Source organism: Hylobates moloch, unplaced genomic scaffold (assembly GCF_009828535.3).
Source record: "Hylobates moloch isolate HMO894 unplaced genomic scaffold, HMol_V3 SCAFFOLD_10, whole genome shotgun sequence".
NCBI lineage: Eukaryota > Metazoa > Chordata > Mammalia > Primates > Hylobatidae > Hylobates > Hylobates moloch.
Window position 1 is genome coordinate 33143588 of NW_026652285.1, and position 22336 is coordinate 33165923.

A 22336-nucleotide genomic window follows, 5' to 3' on the forward strand; every position below is an offset into this window, starting at 1 on the left:
TTTTTTTTTTTTTTTTTTTTTTTTTTTTTTTTTTTGAGATGGAATCTCTCTCTGTCGCCCAGGCTGGAGTGCAGTGGCACGATCTCTGCTCACTGCAAGCTCCGCCTCCCAGGTTCATGCCATTCTCCTGCCTCAGCCTCCTGAGTAGCTGGGACTACAGGCGCCCGCCACCACGCCCGGCTAATTTTTTGTATTTTTAGTAGAGACAGGTTTTCACTGTGTTAGCCAGGATGGTCTTGATCTCCTGACCTCGTGATCCATCTGCCTCAGCCTCCCAAAGTGCTGGGATTACAGGCGTGAGCCACTGCGCCCGGCCTCTATTTTATTAAAAACTAAAAAAAAAATTTAAAGTTAAAAACAAAAAAGAGAAATATTCCAGAACTGAAGTATATGAGTTTTCAAGAATGAAGAGGCCTAACCTGGGGTGAAACAGTAGATGAAAACAGATTCACACCAAGGCCTGTTCTAGTGGAATTTCAGAAAACTGGAGGAAAATAATAAGATTCAGGAAGTTTTCAAAGATAAAAATGAAAGTTCATACACAAAGGCTGGAGAATCAAAACCTAAATGACTATAGGTTTTTCAGTAGCTGTACTAGAATCAAGAAGAGTATACTACCATCAAAACTGCGAAGATTATTATCAACCCAGAATTCTGTTAACCTACTCAGAATCAAGTGTGAAGATAGAATGCAGTCATTTATCAGACATGCAAGATCTCAAAAAATTTACCTCCCATGCATGCGCCCTCAGGAAGTCACTGGAGGATGTGTTGCACAAAAATGAGAGATTAAACCAAGAAACAAGAATACTTAGGATCTAGGAAACTGGGGCTACATTGTAAGATAGAGGCGAAAGGAATCCCTAGACTGACAATTGAGTAGCTGGCTGAGAAGCTGGTCCAGAGTAGAGCAGAGGATGCAGACATCAGGTGGAATCTCTCTAAGTGGGGAAGCAGTTAGCAGATGTGTGTGAACATGTTGAGAGGAGGTAAAGTGTTGGAAAGGGTGGAGTTCAATTTGTAAGGAATAACTGACTCTTTTATTTTTATCTCCAGGAAAAACAAAGGTATAAAAAAATGGAAATGCAAGAATAGCACCCTGTGTGGTTTAGCTGCAGAGCTGATATTCAGCCAGCATGACCACATTGGTTGTTAAAATATTAGTGTATTTATATACTGACTGGTAAATAACCACTATCTTCAGTGCCCTCCATGTTGCCCTGTTACTTCCCTTCGACACCCTGGACACTACTCCTTCCCCTCTTCTCACAATTAAAAGATTAATAATTGGAAAGGCAGGCGTCTCCCAGGACCCTACTGACCTCTTGGCCTCTATTTTGATGGTTGATGTCAGGGTAACAAATATTTTGGACATTATCCCTACTTAGTTGTGAATGCTATTTACATAATCATAATAATGCAAATATTGACTTAGCTAAACATTGTGATAAAATTATCGTAGGAGGATACAGGGAGGAGATGTGTGGGAAAGGCAGGGAGTTGTGGTAGAGCTAAATTCATATTTCTCATACTAGGAAATTTATACATACTATCTGAAGCTGAAAAAAATTTTAAGCTCTGTAAGCATTTAGTTTGGAAATACAGAATTAATAGCAGAAGAAATAGCTAAAAGTGTTTAAAAGTTGTTCCTTAGGGGGAATGGAGATTGTATGTGTGTGGAGGTGTGGTGCAGTGGTTGCTGTTTTTCATCATATGCCGTTAAACCTATTGGCTTTTAAAGTTCTGAATGTTACACTGAAGAAAAAAATTAATTAAAGATAGAACATCATTTCCACAAACAAGTAGTCTTCTAACCAACTTGATTTTCTTTTCCTTTAGTGGCAGTATGATCACCTCACAGCTACCTATCTTCTGCTTCTAGCCAAGAAGGCTCGGGGAAAACCAGTTCGATTAAGGCTTTCTTCTTTCTCTTGTGGACAAGCCAGTGCTACCCCATTCACAGACATCAAGGTAAGTGTTACAGCCTGTTGTGTCTTGCCACGTGCCCTCCCTGTTCCTGAGTGCATATACCACTGGGAAGGTAAACTTTCTGGTGTCAAGGAGTCAGAGGCAAGATGTTTTATGATTTCAATATTTTTGATGAGAAAAATGGGAAGTTCTGAAGTTGAACTCTAATTTTTTTTTTTTTTTTTTTTGAGACAGAGTCTCACTCTGTCATCCAGGCTGGAGTGCAGTGGCGTGACCTCAGCTCACTGTAACCTCTGCCTCCTGGATTCAAGCGATTCTTGTGCCTCAGCCTCCCGGGTAGCTGGAATTACAGGTGTGCATCACTACGCCTGGCTAATTTTTGTATTTTTAGTAGAGACGGGGTTTCGCCATGTTGGCCAGGCTGGTCTCAAACTCCTGACCTCAAGTGATCAGCCTGCCTCGGTCTCCCAAAGTGCTGGGATTATAGGCATGAGCCACCGTGCCCGGCCTCTAAAATTCTGAATGTTAACATGGCATTTTACAAACCTCCTCCCCCAACTCCTTTTTTTTCATAATAGCAATTCCTGATGGCTATAGAAAATGTTTAAGCCAGGCCGGGCGTGGTGGCTCATGCCTGTAATCCCAGCACTTTGGGATGCCAAGGCAGGTGGATCACAAGGTCAGGAGTTCGAGACCAGCCTGGCCAATATGGTGAAACCCCGTCTGTACTAAAAAGACAAAAATTAGCCAGGCGTGGTGGTGAGCGCCTGTAGTCCCAGCTACTTGGGAGGATGAGGCAGGAGAATCGCTTGAACCCGAGAGGCAGAGGTTGCAGTGAGCTGAGATCGTGCCATTGCACTCCAGCCTATGCGACAGAGCAGGACTGTGTCTTAAAAAAAAAAAAAAAAAAAGAAAGTTTTTAAGCCACAGATGAGCCAAAAGGAAAATAGAATTTACCTATAAACCAACTACCTGTGTAGGATGTAGTTAATATTTATTGTGTCTTTCCAGTATTTTTTTTAAAGTGTGCTTTTACATGCATTCAAGTACTTTTAAAGGACACATTATTGAATTGCAGAGAACAAAAAAATTGTTGGGAATAAGTTCTGTGATACGGAATATATAATACTTTATATGACATGAAATATTTTGATAAATATTTTGATATTTATGTTAAGGGTTTAGGTTTTTGTTTCTTTTAAAATTTGCATACTGAAATGGAGCATGTTGATTAGTGTTTGTTATAACCAAATTATTTTTCTCTACTTTGCTGTCTTTGTCTCAGTTTTGTCATGGACATTAAAACATTTTTTTATTTTATTTTTTGAAACAAAGTCTTGCTTTGTTGTCCTGGCTGGAGTACAGTGGTGTGATCATGGCTCACTGCAGCCTTAACCTTCCAGGCTCAAGCGATCCTCCTGCCTCAGCCTCCCTAGTAGCTGGGACTACAGGTGTGTGCCACCACACCTGGCTAATTTTTAATTTTTTATAGAAATAGAGTCCAGCTATGTTGCCCAGGCTGGTCTTAAACACCTGGGCTCAAGCAATCCTCCCTCCTTTGCCTCTCAAAGTGCTGGGATTATTGGCGTGAGTGACTGCACCTGGCCTGTCATGGACATTTAAAATGGTGAAGGAGCTTATGTACATAGAGGCACCACGTCATTCCGAAATGCTTGTGTTAGTCCTTGTTTTGTGTGATTCTTCGTATTTTCCATGGCTTAAAATTCAGCTATTCAAATACTTTGCCAGATGGGTATGGAACTTTGTAATGTCATCTTCCCTCAGATTAATTCAGGTTGCAATGTAAATACTCTTAGCACTAGGAAATTGTACCTCATCCTCAGAGAAAGGTAGTTGGTTGGCCCTGTTTATGAAATCCAAGATAACACAATTGACTGTGTGGATGAAAGTTTGTTTTTTTTTCCCCTTTATAGGCCTCAAAACTGTAAAAAAAAAAAAAAAAAAAGTTAAAATACCACCTCTTTTGTGATCTTTTGTTGAATTCCCCCTCCCTCAAATTCCTTTAATATCTCATTTACATCTCCTTTTGGTACTCATCAGTCATGTGCTATGGATATAGTGGGTCTTATGTCACTGCCAGACCTAACCTGCCCCTTTTTCCTTCCCTAGTTGGTCAGTACACTGGCTGCTGTGTAAAGAAATCTCTGAAGGGAGATCATCTTATTCCTGCATGGTTTTCTAGTCTGTTGTTGGAGAGTTTTAATGGCTGGTAAATATTCTGTGCCTAGGCAGCTCTTTTGCACATGGGCTCCTTGAATCAGCCAATCCCTCATCCCGCCCACACTGCCAAACCCTTTAAACTTTCAGGTGCAAGTAACACATTTGGGTCCAGGAAAATGCAAAACCCTGAATTTTGCATCTGCTCAAGGTAATTGGAGAAAGCTATTAGATACCTATACCTCTATGCTTAGGAAAATCACTTTCACTAAATTTTAAAATTTACGACACTCAGTTAAGGGGCCTGAGACATTTTCCTGAGACATTGGATTGTCTTTTTTTTTTTTTTTTTTTGAGACGGAGTCTCGCTCTGTTTCCCAGGCTGGAGTGCAATAGTGTGGTCTTAGCTCGCTGCAACCTCTACCTCCTGGATTCAAGTGATTCTCCTGTCTCATCCTCCCGAGTAGCTGGGATTACAGGTGCGTGCCACCACACCCGTCTAATTTTTGTATTTTTAGTAGAGATGGGATTTCACCATGTTGGTCAGGCTGGTCTCGAACTCCAGACCTCAGATGATCCACCTGCCTCAGCCTCCCAAAGTGCTGGGAACACAAGCGTGAACCACCACACCTGGCCTGGATTTTCTTATATCTGAATTGGCCTGGTCTCAATTGATCTGCTTATATGAGTTGTAAGTGGAAAAGACCTGGAAACATATTTACTCTTATCTTCCATCTACTACATAATGAACATTTACCTAATAATTTAATTATTTGCAAAGTCATATTATTGAATCAATTTTATGGCAGATCAAGAGACATTTTAATGACAAGAAGTGAAATAGAAATCAAATTTTGGGTTTCTTCTAATCTTTATGCAAATTATTGAGACATGAAGCAAGTCGCATAGTCTGGTTGTACTGTTCTTCCCCTTGATAGAATTATCCCTTTTCTCTGGGGTGTTGTTTATAAGAAAGTAAGTAATCCTGATCGATCAATCAATCAATAGGTGGCCCTTTCAGTGAAACAGCAGTACAGACTGATCCAAGAATCACAAATAACCACATCATCATCAGTGTCATTAGCATTTTCAGGCCCCATGCTGGGCTACTGGGAAACAAATCTGTGTAAAGTATGATACTTGTTCTCTAAGAGTCAAGTTGAGGCAAGACATATATATATATATACATAGATAATACTGCATCATAGTAGATGATGGGGGCCAGAGAAGTGACCAGAGGTGTCCGGGGGAGCTTTAGAGGACAGGAATGATCACCATGGGATCCAAACTGGACCAACAGTCGAGGTTAGAAAGATGGAAAAGAAGTGGCACAACATTCAGGGCAAGATAAATGGAATCAGCAAAAGCAGGGGCACCTAACTTTGCTTGATGTATTCTGTTGACAGTGGCTGGACTTGTGTTAAAAAAGAAGAGTTCAAGTAGGGGGAGAGAGAGAGAGAGAGAGAGCGTGCAAGTGAGCTGGAAGGGTGGACAAGAGCCAGATAGTAGAGAACCTGAAAATGCACATCAGAATTTTAGACTTTGTTCAATAGTTAATGAGGAGCCATCGATTTGTGAGCAAGAGAGACATGAACATGATTTTGAAAAATTCATCCAGTGGTGTATACAATTGTTCAGTCAGGGGTGATATGTGTGCTATTAGTCCCTACCGGAGTACCCATGACAGCCGTCATTGGTACAGCACTGTACTTCTCCCCACCAAGCCTAGACTTAGCTTTAGGATTTTTCTCAGCCTAGCTCTCCATGCGTCCAGTTCCAAATGACGGTAATTGGTAATCCTGGAGAACTCTGTCATCCTTGGTTGAGACAGTGGAAAGATTAGTAGTAGAGACAATATTGTCTGTTTGAATAGTCTAGGTATGAGATTTGTCCTTGATCTAGGATAGTGGCAGTGAGACTTTGGGAAAAAAAGGATGAGATATAAGAAACTCAAGTAAAATTGCTTGGCTAGATTAACAATATATTGAGGGAAAAGGAAGGAAGGAGAAATAAAAACTCCAAGTACACCCACAGTCTTGAATTCAGGGTATAATTAGTATACCCTTAGTTTATCGAGAAGGAAGAATGAAAGAACATAAGTTATTTTGCTGGCGTTGTTAGCACAAGACCCCAAATGTCCTATCCCTAGCAGATCCTTCATAAGGCTAATTTTCTTCCTGGTAGAAATTATCCACTACCCTGTATATTCTTACAAAGAAGAAACCTATATTTCGAAGTTGTTTCCCCTCCATCTTCTACTTTATCAGATCTTTTTATTTGTAACTTTGCAGTAGAGTTGTCTGGTATTATAGTGATTATGTGATAATGAAAAGTAGTATGCCATATGACATAAGAATGTTGCAAGACATATTATTTGAGAGTTGGAGATTTTCCTTTCTGATAATTTGAACTGAAATTTTCTGACTTCCTTTTTCTGTACCGGATGGTCAGCTCCTTCAATATAGTGTCTCCTATTCGTTTTTGTTTCCAGGGCCTTGCCCTATGCCTGGAATACAGTTTTGTGCTGCATAAGGACAACGTTGGACTGCATTTATGATGGTGGTCCCATAAAATTATAATACCATGTTTTTACTCTACCTTTTCTTTTTCTTTCTTTTTTTTTTTTTTAGACAGAGTCTCGCTGTATTACCCAGGCTGGAGTGCAGTGGCACAATTTCTGCTTGTTGTAACCTCCACCTTGTGGACTCAAGCGATCCTCCCACCTAAGCCTCCCAAGTACCTGGGCCTACAGGCACATGCCTGGCTAATTTCTGTTTTTTGTAGAGATGGGGTTTCACCATGTTGCCCAGACTGGTCTCCAACGCCTGAGCTTAAGTGATCCACCTGTGTCAGCCTTCCAAAGTGCTGGGATTACAGGCATGAGCCACCATGGGGACGGCCTTTTTCTGTTTGGATTTGTTTAGATACATAAATACTTATTGTTATGTTAAAGCCATCTACAGTATTCAGTACAGTAACGTGCTACACAGGTTTGTAGTGTAGGAGCAATAGGCTATAACATATAGCCTAGGTGTGGCCTAGGTGTGTAGTAGGCTCTGACGTCTCAGTTTGTGTAAGTACCTTTTATGATGTTCACACAGTGATAAAATTGCCTAATAACACATTTCTCAAAATGTGTCTCTGTCGTTAAGTGATGCATGACTGTATTTTAAATATTGAATCATAGTACTGTCATCTTTAAGTTATTCTGTCTTTCACTGAATAGTCAAATAATCGGAGTCTGGAAGATGTGACCACAAGTGATAAAAATTATGTGGCGGGATTAATAGACTATGATTGGTGTGAAGATAATTTATCAACAGGTGCTGCTACTCCCCAAACATCACAGGTTAGTAATTTTTATTACTATTTAAGGCAGAATCTATTGTTTCAATTATAAAAACAACCAGACTAATGTGAAACCAAGGTGTGCTTGCAAATTTAATGAATGCTTAAGCCACTGAAAATGTTTATGAGAGATAACTGGAATACGAATGAAAGGGAAGTCAATTATATCCAAGTTGAAGAAAGCCAAGATTCTATTTTAGAGCTCTTTACTGCTCCTTTATTTCTTGTTTATTATTATTATTTTTTGAGACCGAGTCTTGCTCTATTGGCCAGGCTGGAGTGCAGTGGCACGATCTCGGCTCACTGCAACCTCTGCCTCCCGGGTTCAAGTGATTCTCGTGCCTCCCGAGTAGCTGAGATTACAGGTGCCTGCTGCCTCTCCTGGCTAATTTTTGTATTTTTAGTAGAGACGAGGTTTTAGCATGTTAGCAGCTGGTCTCGAACTCCTGACCTCAGGTGATCCGCCCACCTCAGCCTCCCAAAGTGCTGGGATTACAGGCGTGAGCCACTGTGCTCAGCCTTCTTTTTTGTTTAAAATGAGGTATAATGAGGTATACTTTACATGTAGTTAAATAGGTAAAGTCACCTTTTTTAGTGTGCAATTCTGTGTGTTTTGACAAATGCATACAGTTGTATAACCACCACCAAAATTACGATATAAAACAGTTCCATTACTCCTCAAAATTCCCTCATTCCCCTTGTGATTAACTTCCCCTCCCAACTCTTGGTGGCAATTGATCTGTTTTTCTTTCCTTTTGATAATCTTTTTATTGTGACTTTAAGTTTGTTGAGCTTTTTAGATTAATGAAGATTCGTATAGATTAATGTTTTTCATCAAATTTGGAAGTTTTCAGTATTTTATTTGCCCCACTCTCTTTGTTTTATCTTCTGGTACTCCCTCCCCTTCCATGTATATTGGCACACTTGATGGTGCCCTACAGTACGCTGAGGCCCTGTTCATTTTTCTTTATCTATTTTCATTCTGTTTCTCAGACTAATTTCAGTTAACCTGTTTCCAAGTTTCAGATTCTTTCTTCTGCTTACTGAAAGTTCTGTTTAATCCCTCTAGTGAATTTTTTGTTACGATTATTGTACTCTTGAATTCCAGAGTTTGTTTTGTTCTTTTAAATAATTTTATCTTTATTTATACTCTATTTATTATGACATTGCTCTTACACTTTCCCTTGGTTCTTTAGACATTTCCTTTTGTTCTTTGAACATATTTAAAAACTGATTTTCAGTCTTTGCTTGGTAAGGCCCATGTCTGGACTTCTTTAAGGACAATTTCTATTGACTGTTTTTGTTTTTCTCATGTATATGGGCCATCCTTTTTGTTTGTTTGTTTGTTTTTTGTTTGAGATGGAGGCTCGCTGTATTGCCCAGGCTGGAGCCCATTGTTGGGATCTCTGCTCACTGCAACCTCTGCCTCCCGGGTTCAAGCAATTCTCCTGCCTCAGCCTCCTGAGTAGCTGGGATTATAGGCACCCGCCATCATGCCTGGCTAATTTTTTTTTTTTTGTATTTTTTTCTTTTTGAGACAGAGTCTCGCTTTGTTGCCCAGGCTGGACTGCAGTGGCGCTGTCTTGGCTCACTGCAAGTTCCGCCTCCTGGGTTCATGCCATTCTCCTGCCTCAGCCTCCCGAGTAGCTGGGACTGCAGGCGCCCGCCACCACGCCCGGCTAATTTTTTGTATTTTTAGTAGAGGCAGGGTTCACCATGTTAGCCAAGATGGTCTCGATCTCCTGACCTCGTGATCCACCCGCCTCGGCCTCCCAAAGTGCTGGGATTACAGGCTTGAGCCACTGCACCTGGCCTTTTTTTGTGTGTTTTTGTAAAGATGGGGATGGGGTTTCACCATATTGGCCAGGCTGGTCTTGAACTCCTGACCTCAGGTGATCTGCCTGCCTCGGCCTCCCAAAGTGCTGGAATTACAGGCATGAGCCACCACGCCCGGCCATACTTTTTTATTTCTTTGCATGCATATGTCTTGTAATTGTTGAAAACTAGACATTTTAAATAATATAATGTGGCAGCTCTGGTAATCAGATTTATCCCCTCCTCAGGATTTGGTATTATTGCTGTTTGTTGTTGTTGGTTAGTGACTTTTCTGAACTAATTCTGTAAAGTTATTTAGGTCAGTGTTGGGCTGCATTTATGATGGTGATCCATGAGATTATAATACCATATTTTTACTATACCTTTTCTCTGCTCAATAGCATAGTGATCAGCTAATGCTTGGTGAGGTTTCCTTAGATGCCTGGAATCAATTCGTCTGTCAGTCTTTGTGCCGGCTCTGTGTACATCTGGGGTATGCCTTCAACTTTCAGCCAGGCAGCTGACAACTGTGCATTAGATTTCACTTCCTATTTGTATAGAACCTCAAGGTCAGCTTGAGGTGAGATCTTAGATCCTTCTAAAGTGTTGTTTTTTTTTTTTTTGAGATGGAGTTTCGCTCTTGTTGCCCAGGCTGGAGTGCGATGGCACGATCTCAGCTCACTGCAATTTTCGCCTCCTGGATTCCAGTGATTCTCCTGCCTCAGCCTCCCAAGGAGCTGGGATTACAGGCATGCGCCACCACACCTGGCTAATTTTGTATTTTTAGTAGAGACGAGGTTTCACCATGTTGGTCAGGCTGGTCTCGAACTCCTGACCTCAAGTGATCCACCTGCCTCAGCCTCCCAAAGTGCTGGGATTACAGGCATGAGCCACCACACCCAGCCCCTTCTAGTCTTTCCTGAGCAAATGCACAGCCCTGGGTATGAGCACATCCTATACATGTACATTGGGCTTGTAGATACCCTGGTATATTTTGGAGCTTTTCCAATTCACTGTGGACATCTTATTCTCTAACTATTTTTTCAGCGTTTTTGTTAGTTTATTGTGGTCACCACCCGCTGTTACTCACTGCTTCGGCAGCCAGTGTGCAACAATTGCCTGTAAATTTTTTTTTTTTTTTGAGATAGGATCTCATTCCGTCAACCAGGCTGGAGTCCAGTGGTGTGATCATGGCTCACTGCAGCCTCGACCTCTTGGGCTCAAGCAATTCTCTTGCCTCAGCCTCCCGAGTAGCTGGGACTATAGGCGTGCACCACCATGCCCAGGTAATTTTTACAAAATTATTTTGTAGAGACAGGGTCTCAATATTTTGTCCAGGTTGGTCTCAAACTCCTGGACTCAAGAGGTCCACCGCGTTGGCCTCCCAAAGTGCTGGAATTACAAGTGTGAGCCACTGTGCCTGGCATCTCTAAATCTTTTTAACAGATGCTGCTGGGGAAAAGGCTGTTCATACTGGGCAGGCTCTGAGTAAGGTCAAATAAAGACAGCTTTCAGGCTGGGTGTGGTGGTTTACGCCTGTAATCCTAGCACTTTGGGAGGCCAAGGCAGGTGGATCACCTGAGGTCGGGAGTTCAAGACCTACCTGACCAACACGGAGAAACCCCGTCTCTACTAAAAATACAAAATTAGCCGCATGTGGTGGCGCATGCCTGTAATCCCAGCTACTCGGGAGGCTGAAGCAGGAGAATTGCTTGAACCCAGGAGGTGGAGTTTGCAGTGAGCTGAGTTCATGCCATTGCACTCCAGCCTGGGCAACAAGAGCGAAACTCCATCTCAAATAAAAAACAAAGAATAAAAAAAGACAGCTTTCATAGTAGGGTCTTCTAGGAAACTACTGGCCAGGCTAAATAATGACAGTTTTCTGAGCATGAAGCTTTGAAGGACCTCCAACCTGTTCTGCCCCCTCCATTGGCTCCTAGGTTGCTGGTTTTCATCATGATTGTGGGCTGTGGGTTTCTAAGGCTATCACAGAGCTGGAGAGAGGAGAATGGGGATAGGTAGGGCAAATTAAAACACCTCAAAGCTCACTGTTTCTACTTAGCTGTTTTCTATGCTGTGATCTTTGGCTAATACACAGAGTTCTGAAAGAAAAGAGGTATACTTTGTTTATGGATAGGGAGATTTGAAGGTCTAGATTTCAATTTTTCCCAAAATGAATTTTAAATTTAATGTAATCTCAACTTTTCAGTGGATGTAAAATAAGTCAAAATGATTCTAAAATGTATGTGGAAATACAAAGGGGCAAGAATAACTAAATCATTCCTAAAGAATAAGAAGATGGGAGGAAACTGGTCAACCTGATACAAAAACTATTATAAAATTAAAGAAAGTAAGATTTCCTTAATAAATAAAACAATGAAACAAATAAAACAATGAAACCTTTCATACCTTATATTTAGGTATGTCTCTTTAAAAATAACATAGCTTTGCCTAGCGCGGTGGCTCACGCCTGTAATCCCAGCACTTTGGGAGGCCAAGGTGGGTGGATCATAAGGTCAGGAGATTGAGACCATCCTGGCTAACACAGTGAAACCCCATCTTTACTAAAAAATACAAAAAAATTAGCTGGGTGTAGTGTCGGGCACCTCTAGTCCCAGCTACTTGGGAGGCTGAGGCAGGAGAATGGCATGAACCTGGGAGGCGGAGCTTGCAGTGAGCCGAGATTGCAACACTGCACTCCAGCCTGGGCGACAGAGAGAGATTCCATCTCAAAAAAAAAAAAAAAAAAAAAAAAAAAAAAAAAAAGAAAACATAGCTAGATTTGGTATGCAAACTGAAAATCTGTCTTTTTAATTGAGCGCTTACCCAACTTGTATTTATTTTTATTATGGATTTATTTATTATATATCTTTCATTTTTTATGTTTCCTATGTGTCTTTTTCTGTATTTCCCCCTTATTTCTTGATTTTTTATGTTAATTTCCTCCCACATTTTATTGGTTTCTATTTGAGATCTATTCTTTTAATATTTACTCTAAATTTTTAACATATTTAATGTAATGAAATATAAAGTGAATCTGTATCTTTTTTTTTTGAGATGGAATCTTGCTCTGTTGCCCAGGCTTGAGTGCAATGGTGTGATCTCAGGCTCACGGCAACCTCTCCTCCTGGGTTCAAGTGATTCTCTTGCCTCAGCCTCCCAAGTAGCTGGGTTTACAGGCACCCGCCACGATGTCTGGCTAATTTTTGTATTTTTAGTAGAGGCAGGGTTTCACCACGTTGGCCAGTCTGGTCTCGAACTCCTGACCTCAGGTGATACACCTGCCTCGGCCTTCCAAAGTGCGAGGATTACAGGCGTGAGCCACTGCACCCAGCCATGAATCTGTATCTTTAATTTCCTTCTAAACAATATGAAGGCCTTAGAACACTTAATGTCTTATTACCCCTCCTGGATTCCATGCTATTGATGTGTCCAGCTCTTGAATGTTTTTAGCTTTTTATTTTGAAATATTTATGGATTCACAGGATGTTATTGAAGATATTATTCCACTTTCTTCTTGCTTCTATTGTTGCCATTGAAAAACCAACCTGAGTCTAGTGCCTTTTTAGTTAGTCTGTCTTTTCTCTCTGGCTCCTTTTAGGACCTTCTCTTTGCTTTTGGTGTTCTGCAGTTTCACTGTTAGGGCTACTGCATTGCACACCTCCAGGGAACACACCATCTGTGTGGTGTCTCTGTGAATAGTGTCCTCTAGAGTTGTATAATCTGGTAAGTAGAGATGTGGATTTCTTTTATGTATCCTGTTTATGATTCATCATGCTTTCTATGTATGGGATTTGTATTTTTAATCAATTTTTGAAAATTTCGTGAATAATACACTGCTTGTTCTTTTTCTTTTTTTCTTTACTTTCTCTTTTTTTTTTTTTGAGACAGAGTTTCTCTCTTGTTGCCCAGGCTGGAGTGCAATGGCACGATCTCAGCTCACTGCAACCTCTGCCTCCCAGGTTCAAGCGATTTTCCTACCTCAGCTTCCCGAGTAGCTGGGATTACAGGTGCCTGTCCCCATGCCCAGCTAATTTTTGTATTATTAGTAGAGACAGGGTTTCACCATGTTGGCCAGGCTGGTCTTGAACTCCTGACCTCAGGTGATCACATGCCTTGGCCTCCCAAAGTGCCAGGATTACAGGTGTGAGCCAGCGCACCCAGCCTGCTTTTTCTTTAAAACAATATTTATATAAATTTATAGGGTACAAGTACAATTTTCTTACATGCATAGTGGTCAAGTGAGAGGTTTTAAGGTGTCACCTGAATAATGTACATCGGACCCCTTAAGTAATTTCTCATCACCAACCCCCTTCCATCTCCTCACCCTTCCAAGTCTACATTTTCTGTCATTCCACTCTCTACATCCATGTGTACACCTCTTTTTTAGCACCCACTTATGAGTGAGAACATGCAATATTTGTCATTCTGTGTCTGGCTTGTTTCACTTAAGATAACCTCCACTTCCATCCACCTTGTTGCAAAAGATAGGATTTCATTCTTTTTTATGGTTGAATAGTATTCTATCTATCTATCTGTCTGTCTGTTTGTCTGTCTGTCTATCTATCTCACATTTCCTTTATCCAGTCATCTGTTGATGGACACTTGGGTTGATTTTGTATCTTTGCTATTGTGAATAAGTACTGAGATAAATATACAAGTGCAGGTATCTTTTTGATGTATTGATTTCTTTTCCTTTGGGAAAAAAAGTAGAGGGAATTGCTGCTTTTGCTTTGTCCATACTATCTGTATCTGGAACTTAGAATAGCCTTATGTTAGACATTTTATTTCATTTTCTGTTTCCTTCAACCATCTTTCATGTATCGTATATCTTTTTCTGTCTTGGCTACATTCAGAGTAATTTCAGATTTATATTTCTATTCAAATGTCTCTTTTATTCTGTTATTTGACATGTGCATTGCACTTTTCATTTTTGTCATGTTCTTATTTCTAGAAGTTTTTATTCTTTTTCAAATCTATTTGAACAGTTTTGGTAGTCTTTTGTTCTTTTCTCATGGTTTTGTTTCACTATTTTAAACATGCAAACATATTTATGTTCTGTATTTGATAATTTTAATATCTGAAATCTTTATGCTCATAGTGCTTGTGTCTTTTGGAATTTTTTATGTAGGTTTATTTTTCTTTGAACTCCATGGGAATTATCTGAGGCTTGGGGTAAAGGCTTGAGTTGGGTTGGAGTGAAGCTTTTCTTTCAGATAGGAGTTGTGCTTGCTTCTACCAGGTTCCTGGGGCACAACTTAGCCTAGGACTACTTCAAGTTAAATTTAGGCTTGAGGTTTCTAGGACCATGCAGGTTGTATTAATTTGGACCTTTATCTGAAGACTGGCCTGTGTTTACTTACAAATTATTAAAAGAAACTTCATTTTTCTTCTCCCTCAGAACCAAGACCAAGACACCCTTTTTCTTGCCTATTCCCTTTGAAGAGCAGATTTATATTTAACTCAGCCTTTCATTTTAGTTATAGCCCTTCCTGGCTTATACGGGAGCTTTGGATCTAACTCACCACCTTGCAGAGGCCCAAGGCTTCTGTGGCTGTAGAAACACATGCTATAGGTTATCAGAGGCAGAAGATAGATGCCCTTAGGGCAGCAGAGAGTTTCAGCCTTGGTTACTCCTTTGGATTCATTCTCATGTTTTTAGTTTGGCCTCTCAGGATTTTCCTTTCTCTCTTGCAAGCTCAACCATAAATTTAAAAGGATTAAAAAGTATTTTTTATCCAACATTTCTGTTAGAGTAGTTTAACATGTTTTTTCGGCCCTAATTGCTGACTAAACTTTTTTTTTGGTACATATCAGACGCAAGCCGTGACTATCTAGGTATGGAAAGCATTTCTTAGCGATTGATTTGTGGCCATTCACAATATTGCCTAGGATCTGGGTATGTGTATACACTCAGCCTGTATCATGTTGAAAATTACTGTCAATAGAACAGACTAAAGTGATCTACATGTATTAAAGAAAACTATATATTTTCAAATTTCCTAATATTGTCAATAATATTCTTTTGATAATTCATTTTAATAAAAATAGTACAAGGTAGTTTGCAAATGATTAAGGAACGTTGTAAAGAAATTGACTTTTCTTCAGTGTGCTTTATCTAGTAACTTTTTTTTTCCAGTTTAGCAAGTACTGGACAGAATCAAATGGGGTGGAATCTAAATCATTAACTCCAGCCTTATGCAGAACACCTGCAAATAAATTAAAGAACAAAGAAAATGTATATACTCCTAAGTCTGCTGTAAAGAATGAAGAGTACTTTATGTTTCCTGAGCCAAAGACTCCAGTTAATAAGAACCAGCATAAGAGAGAAATACTCACTACGCCAAATCGTTACACTACACCCTCAAAAGGTATTTGCCAAGTGAATTAAGCAGTAAGAAGTTTCATTTTTCTTACCATGTTAAGTAAACATATAGCAGGTCAGAAATGACTAGCATAGCTTTCAGGAATTTCTAGGAGAAATGAAGCTGTTTTTTTTTATCATGTCATTTGCATTAGCTGAAATGAAAGCATATTTGTCAATTTCAATTTCTTCTCAAATGATACCAAGTTTTTCCTCTTTTTCACATTTATAAAATTGAATCATAGCATCGTAGGATATCAAAGCTGAAAGGCAAGTTAGAGCTCATTTAATCCAACTCCCTTTTTCACAGCTAAGAAACCTGAGACTCAGGAGTGATGTGATTTGCCCAAGGTCATATACCCAGGTTTAGACCTTGCATGCCCATTTACCCCGACTTATGACTCAAGCTGACGCCTCCGCTGAGCCTTTACTTATCTGGATCTCCAGTTCTGGTGTCTGGTCCTGTTCTGCCCTATGGTGTTACTGCCTGTCCTCAGCAGACAGGGTGAATCCATGATGCCCTTCCAGATACCTGTCTTTGTCTAGTTATCACAACTTCCTCATTTCCCTTGGTTTCCTCTTCAATTTAGTCATCACCAGTTATTTAAACCATTTCCTTTATGATACTTCACTGTTTTGGTTGCTGGCCTCATCTGGACACATTCTGTTTGATCAGTCTGCCTCTTAGAATACAGTGCCTAGAACTAAACTGAGTTTTCTAGACTAGGTCTCACTAGGATAGAGTAGTAAGTGTCATGACAGTAGAGACTCTCTGCCTTGTTTTTTGCAGCATGGCGTGGTCTGTAGTAGGGGCCATACCTGTCTGGTACATAGTACATAGTACTAGACCTGATGCCTAGTACATAATAGGGGCCATATTTATGTAATGAAGTAATAAATTAGAGCCCAGAGGAATTTTATTTACAGTGATCCTGTTTATGTCACTTTAAAAAATGTTACCTAAACTTTATTAGCCTTTTCCCCCCCACCAATTGTGACCTTCTCTAGTTTTAAGATTCTAACAAACCTAAACTCTGGAGCATTGCCATGTGAACTGCTGTGAAACCACATCCTACCATTGTGCTTCTAGTGTACTAATGGAGCTCATAGCCAGTTTGAGGGGTTAACTTCTTATCTATAAAGATATTATGGAAGACTTTGCCAGAATATTTGCTAGAAGTCCCATTTTTATGTTAATGACATTTTCCATTTCATCAACTCAAATAACACTTTCCGCCAAAATGTGAGGCCAATTTGGTGTCCTGATGATGTGTGTTTGTGTGTGTGTGTGTGAGATGGTGTGTGTGTGTGAGATGGTGTGTGTGTTGGGGGGGTGCGGTGGCGCTGCCTGTGGTTGTTATGAGAATTCAGTGAGACAGCCTCTACCCTGCAATGGTAGCTGCTATTGCATTCTTTCCCAATGAAAGGGTCTCTTTCTGTTCTGTTATTTCTCTTACTGTAAATACAGTACCCTTTGTGAATCATGAGATTGGGCAGGGAGATAAAATGGACCTCAGCTCACCTTAGCTCATTCAAGGATTTTTTTTTTTCCCTTTTTTTCTTTTTATTTTTTTAATTTCTTTGAGACAGTGCCAGGCTGGAGTGCAGTGGCGCGATCTCGGCTCACTGCAACCTCCACCTCCTGGGTTCAAGCGATTCTCCTGCCTCAGCCTCCCTAGTAGCTGGGATTACAGGCGCCTGCTACCACGCTCAGCTAATTTTCGTATTTTTAGTGAAGACAGGGTTTCACCATATTGGTCAGGCTGGTCTCAAACTCCTGACCTCAGGTGATCTGCCCTCTTCAGCCTCCCAAATTTCTGGGATTATAGGCATGAGCCATTGTGCCTGGCCTAGGGCTTTTTTATTTAAAAAAAAATTTTAATGCCATAATCCCTTCCATTATTAACATTTTTTACTTTTTGTGTAACTCTGAAGGTGTTGCAATGTGGGTAGTTTGGAATTTATTTTATAATCTGAAATATTATCAGTTGACATATGTTGTCATGATGAGAAAGATTGTGTTAGTCAAAGCTATTATTGGTTGTTTCTTTTTAAACACAAGAGCCACTTAAGGAAGCAAGTGGCTGAAGCCATGATTGCTAGCTTCCACTGGCACTTTGCATTTTTCTTTCTTTTCTTTTTTTCTCTTCTCTTCTCTTCTCTTCTCTTCTCTTCTCTTCTCTTCTCTTCTCTTCTCTTCCCTTCCCTTCTCTTCTATTCCCTTCTCTTCTCTTCTCTTCTCTTCTTTCTTTTTTTTGAGACAGAGTTTTGCTCTTGTTGCCCAGGCTGGAGTGCAGTGGCGTGATCTTGGCTCACTGCAACCTTCGCCTCCCAGGTTCAAGTGATTCTCCTGCCTCAGCCTCCTGAGTAGCTGGGATTACAGATGTGCACCACCATGCCCGGTTAATTTTTTGTATTTTTAGTAGAGATGGGGTTTCAACATGTTGGGCAGGCTGCTCTCAAACTCTTGACCTCAGGTGATCCACCCACCTCGGCCTCCCAAAGTGCTGTGATTACGGAGGGTGAGCCCACCATGCCCAGCCCTGCATTTTACTTTCATTGTGAGTTATTTTTGACATAAACATTAATTTCATTTTTGTCACTCCCACACAATGCAGGCATTGGCAGTTTGTTGAAGGGCAGTCCTGTATGGTGATAGATACTGTCTGTATACAAAGATGAAAACTGTTTTTATAAATATTTCTGATTGCTCTTATTTTCTTGTTCTTGTGGAAAGTGAGAATATAGCCAAATAGTCATAAACAAAACAAAGCCCCTAATCTCTTTTAAAAATTTTGATATTATATCTTTGTTTTTATAGTGTGAATATTATCTCTAGAGGGTATAAAACTTTTAGATCATGAGCTAATCAGTATAACCAGATTTGTTAGTACAAATTTGTCATAAACTATCTGGAATGCAAATACCCTACTTAGAATAAAACACAAAATTCTGGAACAGAGAATTTAAAAAATAATCAAAGCTTACATCATCTCTTTTTTTTTTTTGAGATGAAGTCTCGCTCTGTCTCCCAGGCTGGAGTGCAATGGCGCGATCTCAGCTCACTGCAACATCTGCCTACTGGGTTCAAGGGATTCTTCTGCCTCAGCCTCTCAAGTGGCTGGGCTTACAGGCGTGCGCCACCACGCCTGGCTAATTTTTTTGTATCTTTAGTAGAGATGGGGTTTGATCATGTTGGCCAGGCTGGTCTCGAACCCCTGACCTCATGATCCGCCCTCCTCAGCCTCCCAAAGTGCTGGGATTACAGGCGTGAGCCACTGTGCCTGGCCAAAGCTTACATCTCTTTAATAACTTATGTCAAGCTTTCACAAGGGTCTGTTCTTTTTGCCTAACATGAGTTGAATCGGGCTATGAATTGAATTGACACCTTTTAATACTAGATCAATTAAAAGCATAAATTGGGCCCTTGTATAAATACAGATTGACTTTTATTTTTAGAAAAAGAATCAGTAATTATGAGATTTGTATTTATATGATCTGTTTAGATTTATCATATGATGTTTATAATAAAATTAAAAGCATGGCCTCAATTTGCAGTGAAGAAAAAAAAGAAGAGCCACACATACAAGGCAAAATGATTTTGTTTTTATTATAAATCACATGGAAAGATTTCTTGAAAGAATTAGAGCCTTTGACATCACAGGTCAAGTGATACTATTTCTGAGTCAATGAATAATGTGATACATGCGTTATTATTAATAGAAATTTCAGAACCATAGCATGTGCTGCATATGGATTGTGTTTATTCTGTTTCTACTAGCTAGAAACCAGTGCCTGAAAGAAACTCCAATTAAAATACCAGTAAATTCAACAGGAACAGACAAGTTAATGACAGGTGTTATTAGCCCTGAGAGGCGGTAAGTGTTTGGTTTTTTTAGACTCTAATCTTTAGTATATGTAACCAGATTTCCTTTTTAATGTATTAATAGACCTGATTAAGGTAAATCATCACATAGATTCTGTTGGAGAGTAGGAATATCTGTTTATATGTGGATGACCTGTGGCCATTCCTGGACCTGTAGCCACTGCCTTCCTCATGGGGTAGAATCATGAAACCGATCAGCAGTAGGATGGCACCTTAAGTACAACAGGCTGGGAAGACAGTGGTCCTCACCCCAGCCAACTAGTTACCTCTCTGAGGCCCATCTTACCCTTCTCTTCTGCCAGTAAAATACAGATATCCTCGAACAGATTGTAGTCCTCCCAAATCGTAAAGATACGGTTGTTTCAAAGAAAATCCTCTGCATGAAAAGTTCTGCAGCATAGGTAGCCCTTCAAGTTGCTATTCTTTTGTAGCAATTTCTTAAATGCATTGTCTATTTTCAAGACAATTGGGAGAATTAGAATGTGAACAGGGTATTAGATGATATTATGGAATTATTATTAAATTATTGATGAAGAAACTGAGGAGATCAGGAATAAAATGATTTATCAAAGCTATACAGTACAAAGCTGGAGCCAGAACCCAGGCCTTCTCATTCCTAATCTTACGGTTTTTCTCCCACATTCTGGAAGTACTGGAGAACTACCTAGAAAGCCAACTAACACCACAGTAGTTTCTATTGAAAAATGCATTCAGGTTCCAAAATATTTACATAAGTGACCATTTTTAGAACGTTATCCATTAGTGTTTGGTAACTGCTTAGCTTCTCAATAATGTATATATATGTGGTTGAACTAGTTTCCTTAATTTTATTTAACATTTTTCAGTGCAATGGTACCATGATTTTTTTTAAATCTCAGTGTCAGTGCTTGAAATACTTAACTATCTCCAACCAGAGAAATTTCAGAACAGAATGATAAAATATGCCTAATAAACAGCCACATGTAACGTAAACTTCTCAGCACACTTTATGGTATTGTCTTTATGGAAGACAACATCCTTATTCATTGGAGATGTATACTGAAGTGTTTCAGAGTAAAGTGTCATGATATGTTCAGATGAGTTACTTTCAGATGGCTTAGCAAATAAGTAAATTTAATGTATTATCTACATACATTAAATTTATGTGTATATATAGATATATATATACATCGATGTATATATATCAGTATATATCTATATACATATGTACATTAATATATTATCTATATCCATATAGAAAGCAAATGTGGCAAAATATGAACAACTGTTGAATCTAGGAGGATATACCGGTGTTCATTGTACTCTTCTTTGAACTTCTCTATAAATATGAAAAAAGGAAGGGGATAAATAGTTTTGCTAAGTGGCAGTTGACTGGTGGAAGTGTGACAGCTCCTGTCCAGGAGGAGATGGCTTTGGTGCTTCCTGAGGAGGAGAGAGGTGATCTGGCCCTGGCATACCTGAATGAGGCACCCTAATGTATATGAAAGGACAAAAGTTCGCCCTTGTGGACCCCACAGGCCGGAGGCCCAACTCTACTTGTGCCTTGTTTTATGTTTTGTTTCAGGTGCCGCTCAGTGGAACTGGATCTCAACCAAGCACATATGGAGGAGACTCCAAAAAGAAAGGGAGCCAAAGTGTTTGGGAGCCTTGAAAGGGGGTTGGATAAGGTTATCACTGTGCTCACCAGGAGCAAAAGGAAGGGCTCTGCCAGAGACGGGCCCAGAAGACTAAAGGTAAGCAGGCTGGAATTCTTTCATATGGAGCAGAAGCTGACTGCTAATGGACTGCCTTTTTTTTTTTAAGGTACATTCAGTACCTTACTAATGAATTGATTAGTATTTTTTATTTGAGTATTTATTCACTTAGTTAATATATGTTTTTTGAGCAACTAAAATCTGCATGTTACTGTGCAGTCAGTAAATAGATACAGTCACTCCCTTCAAGGAGCAAACAGCTATCATTCAAATATTCAAGAACAAGTGGAGGGATTAGTCACAGGGGCAACATGGAGGTGAGGAAGCAGGGGGCACAGATGGAGAGCTGAGAGCTGCCTTAAGGAGGGAGAATTGAGCTCAGTTGTGTCCCTGATTCATGGATACTTTTTAGGCCCTCATGAAATATTTGAATGCATGGGAAGATAATTGGAACTTTGAGTGTAGTGTGTGTCAGGAAAATAGTGAGTGGCAAGCGGGGAAGGTAGGCCGGAAGGGCCTCAAGGCCTGGCTAAGAAGGTGTGGATTTTATTTAATAGACCCAGTATGCTTTAAAAGGGTTAATGTGTCACTGGTGTGGACAATATATTTAGTCAAGGAAGGAAAGGAAAAATAAGCTGTTAGTTGATATAAAGTACTTTTTATTCTCTTGGATTCTCTCTGAGCATTCATTCAAACATCTAATGAATACATGTTTGTTTGGTGGAAGGGGAGTAATTAAGAGGTAAAGGGACGAATGAGACACAGCCCGTGTCCTTGAGGAACTCTTAGGCTGGCTGTGAAAACAGGCTGGGATGTTGTTCTGAAACACTGGGCTCAGTGCTGTAGTAAAAACACATTCCAAGAGGTGTGAGCCCAAGCCGGGGAGAAGATGGTAGTGTGTCCATCATTTGGGGACTGGGTCTGTGTTTAGTTTTTGCACTGAGACTCGTAATGAGCAAATCTGGGCGGTTTGAAAGAAGTAAAATGCTGAGCTTTTGGGCAGAAGGGTGTTTTAGAGGAGAATGTTCTGAGATCTCATTTATGTTCTGTCTTAAAGTGGAAGAAGATAGGACTTACCCACTAGCAGTCATTGCCTTGAACTTATGTAGTGTGCTGAGGCGT

The 22336-nt window shown here is 40.1% G+C and overlaps 1 protein-coding gene across 4 annotated transcripts in view; it reads left to right on the forward strand.

The window, feature by feature from the left end:
- The window catches only part of MELK (maternal embryonic leucine zipper kinase), a 104997-nt gene that overhangs the window by 76921 nt on the left and 5740 nt on the right, over positions 1-22336 (forward strand). For all 4 annotated transcript variants that reach the window (XM_032164167.2, XM_032164169.2, XM_058445894.1 and 1 more), the window contains 5 exons: positions 1840-1971; positions 7334-7456; positions 15410-15641; positions 19416-19512; positions 21085-21253. In XM_032164167.2, coding sequence (XP_032020058.1) covers positions 1840-1971; positions 7334-7456; positions 15410-15641; positions 19416-19512; positions 21085-21253 — 753 coding nt within the window. The remainder of the gene's footprint in view (positions 1-1839; positions 1972-7333; positions 7457-15409; positions 15642-19415; positions 19513-21084; positions 21254-22336) is intronic.